General features: G+C 50.4%; 1 protein-coding gene across 5 annotated transcripts in view; it reads left to right on the top strand.

The window, feature by feature from the left end:
• ASAP1 (ArfGAP with SH3 domain, ankyrin repeat and PH domain 1) overlaps positions 1–21,542 on the top strand; it is a 2,617,237-nt gene that overhangs the window by 563,308 nt on the left and 2,032,387 nt on the right. For all 5 annotated transcript variants that reach the window (XM_069621633.1, XM_069621635.1, XM_069621634.1 and 2 more), the window contains one exon: positions 10,726–10,801. In XM_069621633.1, coding sequence (XP_069477734.1) covers positions 10,726–10,801 — 76 coding nt within the window. The remainder of the gene's footprint in view (positions 1–10,725; positions 10,802–21,542) is intronic.

Raw genomic sequence — 21,542 nt, 5'->3', positions numbered from 1 at the left:
AGGACCAAACATCCTGTCTCCCATCTCATCAGTGCTATGCCCTCCATAAATCATTCCGCAGTACCTTATGGGCTTTGCCATTTCTGCATACAGATGCATCATGGGTTTTGGCGCTTCTCAGTGCCATCTATTCCCTTCCTCTCTTCCTTATCCTAACAAACATGAATGCACATTGTTGTACCTACGTATGTGCGTTTTCTAATACACTTGCTCATATCTGCACATATAACATTCATGGTAATTCATAAAGTTCATGTAGTTGTCTACAACCACAATCCCCACCTTTGTGCTACTAACACAACTAAGAAAATATCACACAATGTGTATATTATGAATGTTTACAGAATTGTTTCATCTATCTATCCAGGTCAACTAACCTTTGTTTGACTCTTCCTATGCACAGTTTTCTAAATTAAATGTTAAACATGTCTGTCCACATCAAATGGTTTAGTTAGTCCTGCAAACTAAGGGACCACGCCTTTTATCCCTCAGACTTTTCAGTTCGATGATCTCTGATTGTTCTGTATGAATATGGACATGGTTACGTCTTTTGCAACAATTTCAAGGCCAACAACCTATTGATGGTCAATGTCAATATTTGTTTTTATTTTATTTATGCATTTATTTCAGCGCACAAAGCCCTGAGGTATCTAGGCGGTAGTTACAGAAAGTGCATGTTACAGATCATGGGTACAAGAACATGCATTTGGGTTAAACCATAGTGGTGGTAGGTGGAAGAATATTCTGCCATGCCTCGCCTCATGCTGCAGGGGGCTACATCAAGCAAGCATACATCATAAGGAAAAAATAGGTGCAGGTAAACCGACTGTCAGAGCCTCACCTCATGTTACTGGGTGGGGGCTACATCAAGCATGACTTATGTTACAGTACATAGTGTGCAGATGGAAAGCACATCTAGGAGCAACTTATGATCCCGATAATGAATGCACAGATGGAAAGCGTGCATACGGTGCAAAGTTGGAAGCACAGTTAGGAACAGCTGTAGAACAGGATATCAGCATGTGTGTCAGTCATGGTTGAGAGTGGTAACTGGGGCCGCCTCACCTGAAGGTGAAGCAGGGCTGCAGCAGGCGTGTTAATAACAGGTATGTGAGACAAAATCAGTATGTGTGTGAGACCTGGGAAAACCTCACCTCATGGTACAGTGGGGCTGCCTCAATCGTGCAGATCGCAAGTATGTGGATCCATAGGCAGTACAAAATGACTTTGGTAAAGCAGTTGTAGGAGTTTCTGCTGCATAGCGGACAGTAGATGGGCAGGGCAAGCTGGGGATACAGCATCCTCGCCTAGAATTAAGGATATGATAATGTACTGGTATGTTTGGAAAGAGGGAACATACACCAGGAAGGTAAAAGCATAAGTGAGAGGCAGAGTCACGCAAATTCTTAGATGTCGTGGAGCGAAGAGGTTTCAGTCTTCTTACCTTAGAGGTGGGTGTGGTGACAGCAGGCTTGTTGCAGGTGGGAAAAGGGAAGAGTAGACTAGTCTGGTCACCATCGCTCTGCCTGTAGTTAGTGGAAGGGGAGGGAGTTCACCTAAAGTTGCAGTATACGCCGGCCATGCAAGGACAGGCAAAGACAGGAGTGAGCCTTAGATGCAAGCCTTCGATGAGAGACGGCTTGGCCATCCGGCTTGCAGGCTCCATTGTGGGTGTATCAGCAGGCATCCAATCAGCTTGCTGCTCCTTGTCGGGTCAATACTGGGCAGTCTGGTTGTTCATAATTGTGGTAGAAAATGCGACGACCATCTTAGGGTGCCTCAAGGTTGCCAGCAAATGCATGGTAACTTCAGTGGGGGTAGCTGCACAGTGTGAGCAGCAGAGCTCCCCTGGGCATGGCTCCTCTGGTAGACGGGCAAAGACAGGAGTAAGCATGTAAAGCACCGGAGGGGGGGTAATCTGTACTCCTGCTCTCTATATAGCAGAGGAGAGGCACAGAGCACCCCAGCCAAGATTCTCTATTATTGGTAACGTAGTCAAGCAATCAAGGCTTAGCTCTCAGGAGGTGATACGGGCTGGTTCTTAAGTACAGTGTAGTCTCCAAGCACCCACAAAGGAATGTCCACACACTATGATAGTGAAAACAGTCTTTACATAAATAAGGTTCAGGGTTTTATACACAATCACAATAACACACTTTGTACTCTGATAATACTCTAATGGCAAATATATATAGGTCTATGTGGTACCACTCTTAACTATCGATTCCTTTAAAATGTGCCACGGCTAACAACCCCAATAACATACGAATAAGATTGTAAGATGAAACGACGATAGACCGCAGAAAGAATGCAAGTTAAATCAAGCAATGACAAAACAGTCTATCCCACTACCATGAGACGTTTCTGTGCGAGGATTCCCCTACCTGGGCAACCTGTAAATAAAGCGTATTTGACAAGCCTAGTCCAATTATGCTCAATATAGTCTTGAGTCCTTCTAAAAGGTTCCACGACCCCAAAGTACCTGGTTTCATAGAGTTCCTCGATGAGTCGTCGACGGGCCCCTCTTGAGTGCACTTCCTTTCAGGCAGGAGCCACGGGTCGTCGAGAGTAGACGAAGAAAAGGGGTGAACGCTGTAGTTGCGGCAGCAGCTTCGGTTCTTGCGGTGCTTGTTGACGATCGGTCGAAAACGTCCTGCAAGCCGAGGCGTGCGGTGCACCCCGACGACGAGTTCGTAGCTGCAGAAGAGTTAATGACGAACTTTGGCCCAGCAAGGGCGTTGAGGAGTCCGCGTCTCTGCGCTCTTTGGGTGGTGAGAAACCCACCGGCGGATTCTCCTTGGACGTAGGTGGCCTTGACTTTTTCCGGCAGGACGAAAGCAGTCGACGGTGATGAGCAAGGGAGTCCTTGGATCAAATGTCTTAGGCAAAGGAGCACTGCGGCTCCGGTCGTCAGCGATCGTCGATGGTGATGGTCTTCAAAGATCGGGCGCTTCGCGATTCTGCGGCGGTCCCCATCTCCGGTCGGCAGCCTTTCGAGGGTTTGACATCCATGGAGCTTTGGCAAAGATCAGCTGGTGCACGATTGTCCCTCGCAGCTCAGGAAGAGGAGGCCCTCTCTTGGATCAGTTCCTTGATAGTCATGCAGGTTCCAGATTAGCAAAGGACAGCCGCAGCAATTCTTCTTCCAGTGGGCTTCAAGGTTAAGCATCAAGTATCGACTTCAGCTTCTGAACCATTTCCATCAGTGAGAGGTCCCCAGATATACTGTTTGGTCTCTCATTCACTCTGCTGGGTCACACTCGGGCAACCAATCGTTCAGAAGGGCATTCATGCAGGCAGGCAGCCAATCAGGCTCACAGTGCATTCAGGCCATTCTCCTCCCTCCAGACACTCACAACAAGGAATGTGTATTGGGACAAGTACCCAACCATTCAGCACTCCACACTGCATTCATAACAGTTGTGGGCAGGGCCGTCTCAGTCTTTGTGCCACATACCAGAAACCAGACACCCATAACAAGAAGTGCATATTGATCACACACACTCCATTCACCCAGGTCCCACCCCATGGGCGTACCCACAACATACAGTCATTGGGAAGAATCCAGCCAGTCTGGCTAGGTCTGATCCGTGCAGTGAAACTGTGTACAGCAGAGGGGGAGGGCACCTATCCAGTCCACCCCTCGGTACGGGCATCGCAACCTCCCAGCCTCTCCGTCTATCAGCTGCGGTCCCGCGGGATTAGGGTTCTAGCTCCTCCCGGGGACAGGGTTCTCGAATCCTCCGGGCTCTGCAATTTCGTGTTGTCCCTGTTACAAACACCACTGTCTGGGTCTTCCGTTGTCCCTCACCTCTGCAGGTCTTCGGTGTGTATCGCAGCTGGTGTCTCGCGGCCCAGGCTCACCCCTTGCGATTGGCCCCTCCTCCACACACGCAGCCTTTCACTGGGAGCTGCGCACCATGTGGCACACCTCACAGCTCCTCACCCAGGGCACACCACGAATCGCCACTTCACCACCACAAGCACGGATACTTCATATGGGCATTGCAATGCTCCACAGGGATAAAGGATGCGGCCGGGGCCAGAATATTCAGAAGGATAAGTGAGCCGTTGTTGATGTATTTCAGGCGGCAGCCATCTTGATCAGACGCACAACAGCCCCACCCCAGTGAAAATGTTTTGTTCCTTTTCCCACAATTCATATATTAATGTCGGGCCATTCCCCTAATGTCAGCAGGACCTACACTGCCTTAGGTTGAGACTAACTCATCCCTTTCATTGGGGCCATCTTTTATTCAGTTAGTCATGGCCATCTAATATCTCTGCTTCTTTCTCAATTCATGGGTGAAAGTTATCTTCCTGCGCGACTGCAGGTTTTTCAATAATGGTCCTTTTTAAGTCTTCATCCAAATATGTGCACGCTCTGAAATGGTCAATAATTGTGTTAGACGCTGTTCATGCCCTTAAGTGGAAGCCATGTTCATTCAAACAGATTGATATATTGTGTGTGGTGTACCCTATGTAGATACGGTTACAAGGGCAACAGTGGGCATAAATTACATTTCTTGCGTTGAAGTTTGACTGGAAGCTTAATTCCCAAGTGATATTCCTATACATGTAAAATGTGTTGGTAACTGTTGAGTTACAAGAAGTATATTGCCCACAGGGGAAAGGTCACCAAACTTGTGGTAATCCCCACAGGTATGTCAGTGTGGGCTTGTGTGGTTCATTACTTTTTTGAAGACAAATGGGGGCAGTTTATCAATTTGCGGACTCTCCTTAATAATTTGCCATTTTGTTTTTTTGATACGCCTGACTATATTGCACTGAGAACTATATATAGTTAAACAAAAAATCTTGTCTGTTTGGCTCGTCCTGTCTCTCACCTGTTGTAGATGATCCCTATGTGTATGTATTGCTTGTTTTACAAGCATTGCGTACACTTTTCTTAGTGTATCCTCTTTCCTCAAGTTTCTGTTGTATATTCATGCTTTAAAGACCACATTGGAGTTTATAGTGCAATTGTGCATTGTAAAGACTGGAGGGGGCGGGGTTTCTGTACTTCTGCTCTCTATATGGTAGAGGAGAGGCACAGAGGACCTCAGCCAAGATTTTCTATTACAGTAGCAATGGACGAGCAATCAAGGCCTAGCTTCTCAGGAGGTGATGCAGGCTGGTTCTTAAGTACAAAAGAAAAGAAAAGAAAAGGTCAGACGCGCACTCTAATTCCCAGTCTTTTTAATCCTTAAACTAGTAATAACCGGGTTTGGTCCCAGCAATGTTCAAATATATCAGGGTTAAATCCCAGCTGCCACAAAATGTTCAAACAATATACCAGTGTTAAATCCCAACTGCGAGTTCAAATGCACAGTAGTTCTGCTCCTCCAAGTACTTTTGAGTGTCCAACTCTCTTCAGGGAGGCTGCGTTTCTTTTCAGCTGTTGCCAATTGCTTTTTTAATTAGTCCCTAGGAATTCTGGTCTTTGTAGTGATGGCACAATCTTTTGTTCAGGAGACCAGGAACTAACTCCCCTCCAAACACACACATCTTACCCAAAATTGGGGGAGGGGGAAAAACATGATTATGGCTCTTGAAAGTGAGGGCATGACAACCCCCGGTGCTGCTGCCTCCAGGACCCGGGCTTCCTGCAACATTAAGTAAAAAAGAAAAGGTCAGGCGCGCACTCTAGTTCCCAGTCTTTTTAATACTTAAACTAGTAATAACAGGGTTTGATCTTTGAATAACAGGCTGTGTTTCTTTTCAGCTGTTGCCAATTGTTTTTTTGAGTAAGATGTGTGTGATTGGAGGGGAGTTAGTTCCTTGTCTCCTGAACAAAACATTGTGCCATCACTACAAAGACCAGAGTTCTTTGAGACTGTATTTAAAAAAACACAATTGGCAACAGCTGAAAAGAAACACATCCTCCCTGAAGAGAGTTGGAGACTTGAAAGTACTTGGAGGAGCAGAACTACTGTGCATTTGAACTGGCAGTTGGGGTTTAACCTGGTATATTTTTTGAACATTTTGTGGCATTTGGGATTTAACCCTGTTATTTTTTAACATTGCCTGGATCAAACCCTGTTGTTACTAGTTTAAGGATTAAAAAGACTGGGAACTAGAGTGCGCGCCTGACCTTATCTTTTTTAATTTTGGTTCTTAAGTACAGTATAGTCCCCAATCCCCCAACAAAGGAATGTCCACACACTTTATTAGTTAAAACAGTGTTTATATAATTAAGGTTCAAGGTTATATACACAATCACAATAACTCACTTTGTGCTCAGTAAATCTAAAATGGCATATATATACAGTTCTAAGTGTTACCACAATTATTATCAGTTTTCATTAAAGTGCATCAGCTGTACTCTGGTTAAATGTCGCACAAATCACTTAATAAAGGTAACCAATAATAGATATAGGAGGGAAAGCCGTTGTTAAGAACAATTGGCAGAATACTGGCCTCTACCACTAGACACAGTTCTGTGTGGAGGTCTCCACCCCCCCCCCACTTGCGCAACCTGTAAAATGAAGATATATCACACGTTTGAGTTTGCAAATTCAACACTCTACCAAAAATCAGGGTTCTCTTTGAATCGGGGAATGACTCGCCTGATAAAACAAGTCGCCTGTTCTAACGCACCCTCTCCCCACGTCGTGTCTGCGCTTCTCTGGCTTCTGCCTCGTCTCGGGACCCTCGCCTCCTTTGCCCTCTGGCCCGGTATGTCGATCAGGGATCAGATGTGTGCAGATCTGCGGAAGGAATCTCTCCTCTCTTGTGCAGGGCGCCCCGTACACTTCTTGATCCCGGCTCGACCGTCCCGTCCTCGCCGTTCTTCCGCCTTTACTCCGTTACAACGTATACGATGGGGCAAGTGGGGGGAGGGTCCCTATTCAGGCGCCATCTTAAAAGGGGCCCCTAGGGGTCCCTCGTGCTATGGAAACAAGGCAATGACCATACACGAAAAGATGCGCCAGACACAAGGTTTCAAAATCCCAATGCTAGGGTTTATTGCAAGCAAAAGATAGTATCAATTGGTCAATTCTGATCTCACGCCCCGCGACGTGAGTTTCCTAGACCTCGAGGGACGCCAGAGAGCGAATTACGTACATCAGTTACATATATACAAAATGCATATCATACAATCAGCAAAGTCATGTTCAACATCCCTCTGTATTAAGTTCCTTTGAACTCGGGATGACGATGGACATATCCGACGAGTATGACGATCATAATGCTTTCGATGTCTATTCTAGTAACAATGTGCAATTTAGAAAGTGCGGAGGGATCTTTTAGAACACGGTGGTTCTGTTCTTGGAAGCAATCTGCACACGGGGGAAGAGCCACATTCCAAGCTTTGCTATCTATGAGGTACTATTCGTGTCCTGGGAGCCGACACGTTCTAAGGGGTTTTGCGAAGGGGGGGCCGTAAGAGAAGCATAATTCAAGCCTTTAACTGTATTATTCTAACATATTCTACCATCGTACGAGACTGGCTGGCAGCTGTGAAGTGATTAAATGCCCTCCAGCTTACTCCCAAGGCTACAGAGAGGGAGCAAGGACATTTCTTTCTGGGCTACTCGTGAGAAGTTCAGCAAACTCTTCAGTCCCCGACCTTGTCCTTTCATATTCAGACAACAATGTTAACAGTTGAGCAGAGTAAGCAGAATCCGCAAGAATTGCAAGCTGCAAAGCAGTTTTTAGACAGAAAGCAATGAGCAATGGTTAACAAGCAAAATGGCGATTCTGCTATGTTTAAAATGGCCGCTTGTTGGTCAAGCATAACAGTCTATATTTCTATAATTCGCTGCATAAGACGGTTGGCCCACGGCTATCAAGTTACGTCTATCATTCAAATGAAGGGTGTTCATTTTTCCAGATTGACAGCCCAGTCCATATATTGTTGTATAAGTCTTATTTCCTTCTATAATGTTTCTACCACCCCAATGTACCTGGAATAACAGAGTTTGATGATGAGTCGTCGACGGATCCTGCTAGAGCGGCTCCCTTTAAAGCAGGAGCCACGGATCCCTCGAAGAAAGTGAACTCGGCATTGTGACGGCAGTTTCGGTCCCATCGGTGCTCGACGACGGAGTGAAGACGTCATGCAAGGAAGAGGAGTGCGGGACACCTCGATGTCGATAGTTCAGGATTGCAAAGAGTTTGTGAAGAACGGTGGCCCAGAAAGGACATCGAGTCGTCCGGCGTCTCTACGGTCTTTGGGTGGCGGGAAACCTACCGGCGGATGCTCCTCGGTGCGCCGACGGCCTGGCCTTCTCTGGCGGGATAAGGCGGGCGGCGGTGCGGACGAGCACATCTGTGAATCAAAAGTGTTAGGCAAAGGAGCGTGCAGCTGCGGTTGTCGATGGCATGGCGTCAATCGTTACTGGGCAACACGGCTTTGACTGGCTTCCAACGGTTATGTATACCTGCGAACCCTGTTCGTCGACGGTGGACAGAATGTCCGGTGCTCATCTTCGTTCTCCTCGGTGGTCGACGTCAGCGGTCTGCAGCCTGTCGAGGGTCTGACTTCCAGGGTGCTTCGGCGAAGGTTAGCGGTGCTCGATGGTCCCTCGGAGCACTGGCCGAGGGCGCCTAACCAGGTCCTCTCTTGGATCAGTCTCGACAGCTTTCGGCTTTTGAATTTCGGCAAAGGGAGACAGCAGTCAACCTTCTTCTTCAGACTCGGCTTCGAGATTCAGCTTCAGTTTCAACTTCAGCTTCTGAACGATTTCGAGTACTGACGGGCCCGCAGATATACTAGTTGATTTCCCATTCAGTCTGCTCGGTCACAATCGGGCAATCAATTACTCAGAAGGGCATTCAGCAGTCAGTCAGCCAATCAGGCATACAGTGAATTCAGGCCATACTCCTCCCTCTCAGACACTCACAACAAGGAATGTGTATTGGGACAAGTACCCAGCCATTCAACACTGCAATCATGCCAGTTTCGGGCAGGGCTGTCTCAGTCATTGTGTCAAACATCAGAAACCAGACATCAACAACACACAGGTGCCCAGGGTTGCACCCCCACTCATGGGAGCCATAAGGGTATCCCATGGGTCTGTACACCAAACCAAAAACAGGAAGAGCTACACTGCCATGAGTCCCACATGGACCCCAGGGCAGAAATCAATACAGAACACAAATGAAAAAGGACTACAGGACAAGGAGAAGGAGGCCCTGTCCCTCCAATGCATTTCCAGCATCACATGCATATGTCGCAGAAATTGACCGTATGATAGAGACTGTCATATAAACTTCCTTGGTGAAAACTGTCCCAATTCAGCAATGTGTTCCTATCCTTTGTTTTTGGAAAATTACTTTTTCAATTAATTCCCATTGTTTCAAGTGCACAAATCAATGTCATATTCCGCTTGTTCTAATGTATAGTGAAGTGTATGTGGGGGGTGCAACTATTGTCCATTTCCAAAATGTGACTAACTCATCCAAAGTGCCCTCCCAAATCATGAGGACATCGTCACTAAATCTTCTGCATGACTGGATTTGTTTGCCATGATTGTTATTGGATAAAAAAATAACATCTTTCATAGGAATCCATATATATATTTGCTAGGCTATGGGCAAATGTCACTCCCATACTCTGCCCTTGATTTGGTGATACAAATCAGTTTTGAAAATAAAGTAATTCCTAGTGATTGCTATTTCTGTTGATTCAACTTGGAATTCAGTGGGGGGCCTCTGGGGGTCCTCTGTGGTTCACTTCTGTGATCCAGCACAAACTCAACTATGTCAATTTTGTGGACTATTAGTGTGTAGGCTTTCAACATTTAGCTTGACCAACCGTTATGTTCTAGCAAAGCATGTGAATCTAAGAAGATTCACATGCCTCAAATTACAAATATTACCTACCGGTAATCTTCTTTCCGTGGCTTGTATTTGTTTAGAATCCCATGTGCCCCCAATGGCTTCCCACCTGGGAACAAAGGGATAGAACAAAATATAGCAACACTCACGCAGAACATGCACGGGTCATGACAGAAAAAGAATCTGAGGATGTGGACGCTTGAAGGATCATGGGGCCCTGTACATGTAGGATAGGGATAGTTTAACGGGAACGCCCCAGTGGATGCCCTACTTTCTACTTTAAAAAACAAGATTGGATACTATGAGCCAACCAACCACTATATGGCATCCTATACAAAGCATGGGATTCTAAGCAGACAGGAGCCTGAAACGGATGATTAGTGGATAAATACTGTTTGATGTATATACCGCGTGTGCATTATATGGCTAGATACATGCAAAGAATGGCATAATGAGGAATGCGATTGAGTTCTTTTGAATATTTCAATCATCTCATAAAATGTTTTCTCTCTGAGGCATTTCTAAACAGTTGACTGCTACATGAACACCAGCATTAAATAGCTGATGTTACACTTTCACCTCCTCAGACCCACAATAATGCAGCCCAGGGTAGCTGCAATAACCATGACTCTCCCCAACTGAATATTTTAAAATATATCGGTAGTTGCTTCTGGTGGGATATTTTGCTCTAACAAATCAATACAGTTTCTGACAAATTTACCAGCCTTGACAAAGCATACAGTTTGGATGAGCATGCTGAGGAAACAAAATGCATGTACTTATCTATAGTGATAAAGAATTCAGTACAATATGACTAGTGATTTCTGTAGATTTTCTACCTGTATCTAGTGATTTGCAAAAACATCATTTGAAAATTGCCAATTTCATAATTTGATGAGTTCATCATAGTTCTGTCCTGTTTGTTTTTGTTTTTTATAGTTTCTTTCAAGATGGCTTGAAAACCGCTGACAAATTGAAACAATATATCGAAAAGCTAGCTGCTGATTTGTACAATGTAAGTACATTTTCAATGTTTTGTGCCTGCTCAATACACTTGCAATAAATGTAGCCTAAACATCATGGCGATTATATTAACATACTTACACCACTGGAACTAATATGAATAAAATGTGACCATAAGGGGGGCGTGGCTTGGAGCGCCAGCGATGTGGCTGCTCCCCTGAGGCCCGCCGTGCGAAGCCCGCCGCTTCTGGGCCCCTAATGCGGCTTCACACCTCGGTACTGGAGCCCAGCTGATCCCAAGGACGTCGGAGGACCTGGGGCCCATGCAGGCTGAAGCTGGGCCCGTGACGCCCGACGGGGACGAAGATATCCGCTCCGGCCCCCAGGGCCTTCCTTAGCGACGACTTCCCAAGATGGCGGCCGTGCTCGTCTCTCGGCCCGGGAGGGCGGGGAGTGCTTCCTGAGGCCGCATCCAGACGCGGCTCAGCTCTTTGAGCGCCCGGGCGGAGCGACACCAGACCCCCGGACTTCTCCTTCGGTGGCCCCCGCTTCCCGCACTGCCGATCTGGACCTGCACGCGACCGCCTGACGAGGGAAGGCGCGGACGGCGCCCATCAGGTAGGGGCTGCTGGGGGTGAGGACCCGGGCCACACGGGAGGGGCCCTCCGGACCTGCCGTGGCGCCTGGGGTGGGGGCCACGCCATCACTACCCCCCCCTCCTTTGCCCTCCGGCGGGCCCCTGCCTCCGCCCCTCGCTGCCCAGGACTCGGAGCTCCGGACACCATACGCCGCACTCCTGGGGCGCCCCGGCCCATATCATCACCTGGGGCCGCCGCTCAGGCCCGAGACCTGGAGGTCCCCTCCCGCTACCATCCCCACCAGGGAATCCAAGCCTGGGTCCAGGGAGGAGGAGCGGTCCAGGCCGGGCCACGGTGAGTGACCCACAGCTACGAGCTCGGAGAAGAGCCTGATCAGCGCTGCCCGCATTTCCATCCCGGGCTACCCCTGGCCCCCCTTTGGCCTCAGAAGCGACCCGACGGCGTGTCTCCTGGGGCGCCCCGGCCCATTGCATCACCCGCTCTGCTCTCTCTGGTCTAGTCCTTAAGTGGGCGCACATCAGTCCACCTGCCCACTGGGACTTACGCCCCACACATTTGCCTACCACCAAGATTTGGAGAGCTCACCTCTTTATCTGAAGCCACTGTGCACCGGCCTAGCTTGGAATCAGCATTCCCTTTCCTCAGTCAGAAGCCTTGACGCTCATCCACAGGGGGGGCCTTCCAATCCATCTCCCCACCCACGATTCGCCAACATGTCGAGACAGTCGAAAGCTATTAAAAACGTGGACATTGCTACCATGCTCACCGCTCCTGACAGGGGAAAAAAACCGGACTCAGTTACTCCCACCCCAATGATCTCCCAGGAAGGGGGTGACACCCCAGCTACCAGAGGTGATCTACTGGCGTTTATGGCAGACATTAAAGCCGAGTTTCGGTCCTGCATGTCGGAACTCACCTCCAAATTGGAACAAACGGACCACAGGGTGACCGAGGTGGAGCAAAGACTGAGTGAGATCGAGGACCGCTCCCAAGACCAAACAGCTGCCATGGGAGATATTCAGCAAACAGTGAGAGCCCTCCAAGACAGGTGCGAGATCCTCGAATACAAACAAGAGGACCTGGAAAACAGAGCTCGTCGGAATAACCTCCGAATCCGGGGAGTTCCGTCCTCAGTCCCCGACCAAAATCTTGCAGGCTACATAGGAGACCTCTTCCAAATCCTCCTCCCACATCTAGATAAATCCCAACTGCTGCTGGATCGGACTCACAGACTGCGTCCGCGTCGGGGAGTAGATACCGACCAGCCCCCGGATGTCATAACAAGAGTTCACTATTTCTCCACAAAAGAAGCTATCTCTGCTATCAGTCGGTCCGGAGATGATCTCTCCTTTCAAGGTCACCCTCTTCAAATTTATCAGGATCTCTCCCTCTCAACCCTTCAGAAGAGAAGGGCTCTCCGACCTTTAACCCTCTTCCTCCAAGAGCGGAAAGTCAAATACAGATGGCTTTTCCCCACAGCGCTGCAATTTTCTTATAATGGCTCCCTCCGGAGAATATCCCATTTGGATGATGCCGCTAAAATCATGCAGACATCCTCCGCCCCGGAGGGAACTATCGCCCCAGACTTGGAAGCCTCGGGGAGCCCTACGTCGGCCCTCCCTCCCCAACCCGGGCGTCCTCCATGGTCCAGGGCCTCCCGAAACAGGAGAAGATAACCCGAGCGGCCATAGATGTCCTCCGCTCCTCCGGCGTCCCGGACGCCCAACGCTCTTTTAGCTAAATTCAGAAACAGTAACTCCGGCCCAACACAGTCCTACGTTCGCCCGGCGCGGCGGGCTTCCTTCACGGCCTATGCCCCCCTCCAAGGTCCGTTTCATTTTAGAGTCCTTGGATGCAAATGTTACTTTGCCAGTCACAATTGGCCCTGTTGGCCTGGGGTGGGGTTACACCCACAATGTTTCCCACCCCTCTAGTTAAAAAGTTGGCCTCCCGTTGGGGGCCCCTGTTAAAATTGCAAGTGCGGTACAGACCACTTCTACACCCTCTTCACGATGGCAGCTAATGGACAACCTGGAGTCCCCCCTCCATACCCCAAGCAAGGGATCTCTAGCTCCCCGATCCCGGAACACCAGACGCTGAGATGCCTTTCCTGGAATGTTAACGGACTCAACTCTCCCCCCAAGCGCAAATCGATTCTCCAGAAGCTACAAGATGAGGAGGCCGGTGTGGTGTTCCTTCAAGAGACTCATCTCCTCCCGGCAGACTTTGGCCGGCTCCGTTCTAGCATGTATCCACGCCAGTTCTTCGCCTCAGGGAACTCCAAAAGGGGGGGCACAGCAATTTTGTTTCGGAGGGACCTGCGCCCCCAGATTTTGGACTCCATGATGTGCCCGGAGGGCCGCTTCGTGGCCATCAAGTGCCTCCTGCTGGGGGACCTCTATACCTTGGTATCGGCATATGCACCCAACTCGGGACAGGCAACTTTCTATGATTCCCTGGGCTCCTCCCTCTTAAGTTTTGCGGAAGGTCAGACAATAATCGGAGGGGACTTCAATGGGGTTCCAGACCCCACTAAGGACAAATCCAACCCCCCTGCCCTTGGCGAGTTCGGTCAGGCCCTCAGTCTGCTGCGGCTCTTCAGAACCCTGGAGGTGGTGGACACATGGCGGGTGCTTCACCCCACCGAGAAAGACTACTCTTTCTTCTCGGGCGTTCACAGAACTTATTCCAGAATCGACCTCCTTCTATCTTCTCCCCAAACTCTCGCCCTCGCTAATGAGGTGTCGATAGGCCAGCGAATTTTGTCGGACCATGCTCCGATAATAATGGAACTAAGCATTCAGAACACCCACGCCAAGGCGGCACGCAGATGGGCGCTCTATGACCCAATCCTCAATGATATGTCAATCAGAGACAATATAACCACCACCATCAAGAACTTCTTTGAGGAGAACCCAGCCGCAGACACCTCCCTAGCCAATAACTGGGATACAATGAAGGCTGTAGTTAGGGGATCCTTGATAGCTCAAGGCGTAGCTTACCATCGAAACCGGAAACAAGTCCGGCTATCCCTGGAAGAGGACTTGCGAGCAGCTGAGGAAGCCCAGAAAAAGAGGGGCTGGTCTCCTAAGATACAGAGAGCGCTTCGCTCGGCCAGGAAGAAACTGGAGGCCCACTATGCAGAACACACTGCGCAACTTTTGGCGAAGACCAAACAATTCTACTATGCTAAAAGTAACAAGGCCAACAAATTGCTGGTGGCCAAGCTGGCTAAAACAAGACGGACCAACACGATCATAGGGCTCCGGGACCCACAGGGGGTGATACATCACTCCGAACAGACGAAACTACAACTAGCCTCGGACCACTTAACCCAGGTCATGACAGCACCCCCCCGAGATCGGTCGAAGCAGGAGGCATACCTGCGGAACGCAGCCCTAACGCGTCTCCCGGACTCCACACGAGAGCAGTTGGAAGCCCCAATAACAGATGAAGAAGTTGACGGAGCCATCAAGGCCCTCAAATCGCGGGCCCCGGGCCCAGACGGATTCTCCCAGAGGTTCTATAAGATATTTAAGCTCCAGCTTATCCCCCACATGGTGGCCCTTTTCAACTCCTTCCAGGCCTCGGGATCTGTAACCCCCACAATGCAAGAGTCGGTGACGGTCCTCCTTCCTAAGCCGGGGAAAGACCCGAGAGATCCGGCGTCATACAGACCCATCGCCTTATTGAACATCGACGCCAACTTGTACTCGAAGATTTTGGCTAACCGCCTGGCACTTATCCTCCCGGAAATAATCCACCCTGACCAAACAGGCTTCATCCTTCACCGAGCAGCAGGGGACAACATTCGGCGGACCCTGAACCTAGTGAACATCGCCCACCGCGACTCCCAGGGCCTTGCCTTAATGGCCCTGGACGCAACCAAAGCTTTTGACAGAGTCGATTGGTCCTACTTGGAATGCACCCTGGAAGCATTTGGGTTCGGCCCCACAGCCCGAGCCATGATCCTGGCGAACTACAAGCAGCCTAAAACTATCCTCAGGATCAATGGCGCCCACTCAGCCCCGATACCTCTGTCTTGTGGGACAAGGCAGGGCTGCCCGCTGTCACCCCTGCTCTTCGCCCTCACAATGGAGCCCTTCGCCCAGAAGATCAGGCGGAATGAATCCATTAAGGGACTTCAGGTGGGCCCGTCCCACCACAAAATCGCTCTTTACGCGGACGATGTACTATTGACACTCACGGAAGCCAGTACCTCAGCGAAACACGCCCTGGCCGAAATAAAGGAATTGGGGGAGGTCACCGGCTTTACTGTCAACTTCGCCAAATCAGTGGCCCTAGGAATCGGCCTCCGCCCAGAGGAAAAGGAGGCGTTAACGGGTCTGTGCCCGATTGAATGGCGGGACCACTCGATCCCCTATCTAGGAGTTTTCATCCCAGCAAACCCAAAGGAGACCTATCAAGCGAACTTTCCCAAACTGATCAAGGAGCTGGAGGGAGACCTGAAGCGTTGGACCACGCAGGAGATCTCACTAATGGGCCGGATCACAGCTGTCAAAATGAACTTGCTCCCTAGGTTTCTCTATGCCTGCTCATCCCTATCGGTGCCCTTCCCGACCCGGATCCTTCACGACCTACAGAGGAAGATATCGAAATTCATATGGAAAGGCAAAAAGGCCAGGATCCCCCACAAGACCCTGATTGGTAACGCCAGGCTGGGAGGCCTGGGGGTCCCGGACCTGCAGGCCTATAGGGCAGCGGCGCAACTGTCACACCTACACGCCTGGCAGTCGAGCACAGCCCGCCCCAGATGGGTGGAACTGGAGCAAGCCCAGCTCCCGCTCCCCCTCCGGTTCCTCCCTCACATCCAACCCCCTCTCAGGGCGCGCTGGAAGGACATCCTACTGACAACAAAGCAGACCCTAAGCTCCTGGGATTGGGCTCTAAAGCAGAAGGGAATCCCGAGGGGCCGAGGCCCCCTCTCACCGATCTTTCACAATCCCGACTTCTCCCCGGGATCTCTCCCCCGCAACTTCCAGAATTGGATAGACGGGGGCCTTGAAACCCTGGGGCAGATGTACTCCGAAGGCGGACCCCGGACCTTCGAACAGTGCAAGGAAACTTTTCGGCTTCAAGAGAGGGACAGGTTCACATACTGCCAGCTCCGCCACTGGTGTTCACACCCCCAGACCCTCCAGGCGGCAACCCGCCCCCCGACTCCACTGGAGCTAACCCTCGCGGATCTGCCGGCTAGAGGAAGAACTTCAGCCATATATAGATGCTTCTCGGGGGACTTTCTGGCGGCAAAAACTCGATCTATGGCTCAGTGGGAGGCGGACCTAGGCCATCCGTTCGATGACCAAACCTGGGTAGACATATGGTCCCGCACCCACTCCTCCTCCACCTGCGTCACCAACAAAGAATGTGCATATAAACTTACCTTGCGCTGGTATTACCCCCCTCTCAGACTCCACCACATGAATCCGCAAATGGACCCTGCCTGCTGGAGAGGCTGCAGTCAACCAGGCTCTTACTTCCACATGTGGTGGACATGCCCCAAGATCCAGCAATTCTGGACCAGGTGTCTCTCAGTCATCGAGCAAGTCACCGGCTCCGCCCTCCCACTGGACCCTGAGACAGTCCTACTGGGGATCCCGGTCCCCGGAATCTACCCCCGCTCCGGCAACAGGGCTAAGCTCCTCACACAATGCCTCTTGGCGGGCAAGACAGTTCTGGCCCGTTTCTGGAAGTCGCAAGACGGCCCTTGCCTGGCCCACTGGTGGGGAAAATTGTGGGACATTTTAATAGCGGAAAAGGTCACCGCTGCGAGAGCGGGGACTCTGCACCGCTTCCAGAATGTATGGGCTCCAGTGCTGGACTATGATCAGCGATTTCCTGCAATGACGTTCAAGCCAATCAACGCCCGTTGGGCCCTGGGGGACCTGGAGAGTACACACCAGGCGGGGGTGATAGACTGAATCTCTGGCCCGGGAAAACCGGAATGATGGGGGAAAGGGACACAAAGCCAGAATCTTTTCTTTGCAATGTTATACTGCCACCCGATACTGTTTGTAACCTATACTGCCTTGCTATAAATAAACACATTTAAAAAAAAAAAATGTGACCATAAATATCAAATTGTTAAACTATAGATATTTGTCACTTTATCTTATTTCTCAAGTAATACATACGAAACATTCATATGCTGCAAATAATAATTCACCAAAGATAACTATCCAACTATCCAGATCCATCGACTCCAACAGCAGCTGCAGGATAACTGACTTAATGACTTAACCCAAATCTGTGTCATACGGGTACTGTCACATAGGTATCCAATAACAGGCTGAGGCAAATTCCTTGTACGGTCTGGGGAGGTGCCGGGTTTAGTGGTCACAGCATGGGAGGGGTCAGACGCTGGTAAATGGTCTGGAACACATAGCATCCACCACACTAATCTGGCTCAGAAAATAAAGGGAGACCATGCACTAGTACAAAGTATCATCAAATTAGACTGGATCGTAAACATCAACTAGCTACACAACTGACCTATGCTACACCCACCTTCATGAACCCTTGAACTCAGAGTCCTGTTGTCTGGAGATCAGTGCTGCCTGAATTCTATGGCTGGACCCCCTCTTGCTAATCTACACCCTACTGCCTCACCTGCAGCCCCTCTGCTTTTACTGATCCTTATCTTTCTTCTGGAGGGCAGTTATGGCTTGTGAACTTTGGACTGCACTACTTCCTCCACACCTTTGAGCCTGTCAGCTTTGAAGACTCTCCTCCTGCTCAGCCTCTTAAAGAGCAGATGTTGCATTCGGTTGATAGTGCACCGGGAATGCTCTCATAGGGAGAAATGGCTCTACCCAAATTGGAACTGTTACTTTGTTTCTTTTATTTCAGTTTACAGTCTCTCTGAATAAAGGGAGATCAGCGGGACCATCCAAAGTATTGTTTCAGGATTGAATTTCTATCCTTCACCTTAGACCAACATTATTTACTTTCCTATTACTCTCATTGGGGATAATTCATGTTGCGATAGAGAGCTGTAGTAAAGCTTTGTGTAGCAGTCTCTCCTGTCTGGTATCTGTGTGACAGAAGACCATGTGCAAAGAGCCTCATCAATCAAAGGGGGTTTGCTCTAATTGTGTGTTCTTCCACCAACGGTACACAACACTGTTAATGGAGAATACAAGAGTTTGAATGAATTTTGGGATGGCCCTTACTATTTGAATGTTTGTAAATGGGTTTTCCTCAGCTGGATCTTCAGGTTGCAGGTTGTCAGCTCTTCCGATAGGGAATCTGTGTAAGCTCTACTAAAATGCTACTACTGTTTGATTTGGAATAATTTGATTTTCAATATCCAACCCTATCAGAGTCTTAATGGTAATTCACTTGGTGCCGGCAATACGTCCTAGGGGGGCACCTAAACGCAGCTCCACCTACCCCCGGGTCGAGGGTGTCACACCTACCGGATCTAGGCCCGGGGAGCAGGGTAGGCCTTGTGCTCCACACGCAAGAATCTTGGAGGAGGCTGGGCCCAGTTTGCCGAGCAACATGTCGCAGGCAGCTCGACAAGATGGCTGCCGCACCCGTCCAACGCCATTCCAGGTGTTCGGCGAAGAACGAGTGTCAAGGTGGGACTGGCCTCAACAAGTTACGTGGCCTATAGCCTATCCTTCTTATGTGCAAGGCAGTTTCCCACTGTGTCTATACGGGCAGGGTATGCAGCGGCTCCAGCAGTTCCTGGCTACACCGTCAGCACCCCCCTACCACCTCTCCCGCCAGTGAAGAGGGGTTCTTCGAGAGGTTCCTCAGGCTCAAGAAATCACCTCTAATGGGGGGGGGGGTTATCCTCAAGGACACCTTCAGGAAGGTCCTCCCTGTGATGCTACTGGCACCACAAGTTCCTCCGGCCTCGGCTCAGCTGCTGCCTCTGGCTCCCCAGTCGATTCCTCAGGCGGTTCCGTACCAGCCTCCGCCTCCTCATCAGCCTCCGGCCGCAGTCACTGTACCCCAGCCTCCGGCTCCAGCTACTCCTTCACCTCCGCAGGATCCTCCTGATCCACAGTATACAGATGAGGAGGATCCGGACACACCATCCTCAGCCAGGGCCTTCCAAGAACGTCTTCCAGAGCTGGAGGAGTACCTGGGCCTACCCCAACACGTGGTTGAGCAGCCGTCAGAGGGGGGTTCTGGCTGAAGTCCTCACGCAAAGCCCCTCTGCCAAAACGGGGATCCCACTGCAAACCGATGTAGTCTCTTTGGCCAAGAAGGGTTGGCTCAAGCCCCACTCGGTCCAGCCGGTCAATGCACGCCTGGCCGCCAAGTACAGGCAGATGGAGGGGGATGCACACTTGCTATCGGCCCATTATCAGCCACACTCCTCGGTGATCGCTGCGGCATCACTATACTCCAAGCCTTAGTCGTCGTCAACCTCCACAGCAGTGTCGCTACTAGGCAAGGAGAAGATCTTGGATGCGTACGGGGAGAAGCTGTATTCCAACGTGTCCTTGCATCTTCGTCAAGCCAACGCCGATGCCATGCTGGCTGCCGCTAACCAAAAGTTATGGCGGGTAATTGCAGACATCCTCCCGGAACTCCCTACGCAGAGCCAATCACGTTTTAAGGCGGGACTGGCTGAGGCCGAGCTGGTGGCGCAGGACCTCATGGAAACAATCAATGCCCATATTGACACCTCTGGCCGTGCCATCTGTATCACCACAGACATGAGAAGGACAGCCTGGCTCTGAGCAATGAAATGAAACTCGGACATCCAGGAACACATATTAGATCTACCGTTCGATTGGGGCGGACCTCTTCCACTCCACCATGGAAGAAAAGCTGGACAAGATGAAAAACTGCTCACAAACGGCCAAGTCTTCATCCATCTTGACAAAGTCAAGTTGTACACCCAGTCATAGCAGCACTCCGACAGGGGGCGTACATCTAAAGGGTTCAGCGGCTTCCAGGAATGGAGAGCTAGGCAGTCTGACCGCTCGCCGTCTCAGAACCACTGCAAGCAACAAAAAGGGGGTGGGGGGCAGTAAGGGCTTTTTCCAGTCCCCTCCTCTGTGACAGCCTCTGAGGGAAAAAGGGGCACGACACGCCCCTTCAGGTCCACGTGTCTCCAGTGGGGGGCAGGCTTGCTCTCCATGCACATTTCTGGCTCCAGAATCTTGTGGAACCGTGGATCCTCTCCGTAGTATCCGCGGGGTACCGCCTACCCATCCCAGCCTCTCCTCCCATCGCCCCTCCACTCCCTCAGGTTGGGACAGCAACTCTTCTGGCGGAGATCCGGTCGCTCGTAGAGAGTCAGGCAGTGGAGTAAGTCCCAGCCTCCCAGCGAGGCTTGGTCTTTTACTCCAGGATTTTCGCCATTCAGAAGAAGAACCAGGCGGGCCTGAGAGTTGTGCAGGACCTTTCCACCCTCAACACCTCCTTACTGCTACAAAAATTCACAATGGTTACGCCAGCTTTTATAGCGGAGAAATTGTGCAAGGGGGACTGGATGTGCTCCCCGGACTTGAAGGACGCGTACCTACACGTCCTGATGTGGCAGCCCCATCGTTCTTTCCTTCGGTTCCGGATCATGGGCTATCATTTTCAATACAAGGTGCTTCCTTTTGGCCTCAACTCGGCGCCTAGGGTCTTTACCAGGCTAATGAATATGGTGGCTGCCCTCCTAAGAGTGCAGGGCCTCCACATCTACCCATACCTTGACAACTGGCTCGTCGGGGCTACATCTCTGGAAGCGGCTCACCACTCTTCCCACGCCCTTATGAACACACTGCACGATCTGGACTCCTCGCTCAATCTCAAGTCGCAGCTGCAGCCCACGCAGACTGACATTCTTGGGTCTCATCTGGGACACGTGTTCAAAGAAGGTATTTTCATCAGAGTATAAGATCTCGGTCATCAAGAGGGCCACCACCCACTTCCTCAGCAGAGAGTTGACATCGCCATGGTGGTACCAGAATCTCCTGGGTCTCTTGGCGGTGGTCCTATTAGCCGTTCCACACACGAGATTGAGGATGAGGAGGATTAAGCTGCACTTCACAGCCTTGTGGAACCAGGAGCGGGGCTCCCAATCCGAGATGATCAATGTTCCTCCATCTCTCCACCCGGACCTCACATGGTGGTCCAGGGACTGCAATCTACAGACGGGCAAGCCCTTTCTGCTGCTCACCCCACAGGCCACCATGACCACAGATTCCTCGCTTGAGG

Source organism: Ambystoma mexicanum, chromosome 5q (assembly GCF_040938575.1).
Source record: "Ambystoma mexicanum isolate Mex_15411 chromosome 5q, UKY_AmexF1_1, whole genome shotgun sequence".
Classification (NCBI taxonomy): Eukaryota; Metazoa; Chordata; class Amphibia; order Caudata; family Ambystomatidae; genus Ambystoma; species Ambystoma mexicanum.
This window is presented reverse-complemented; position numbering and strand designations above follow the sequence as displayed.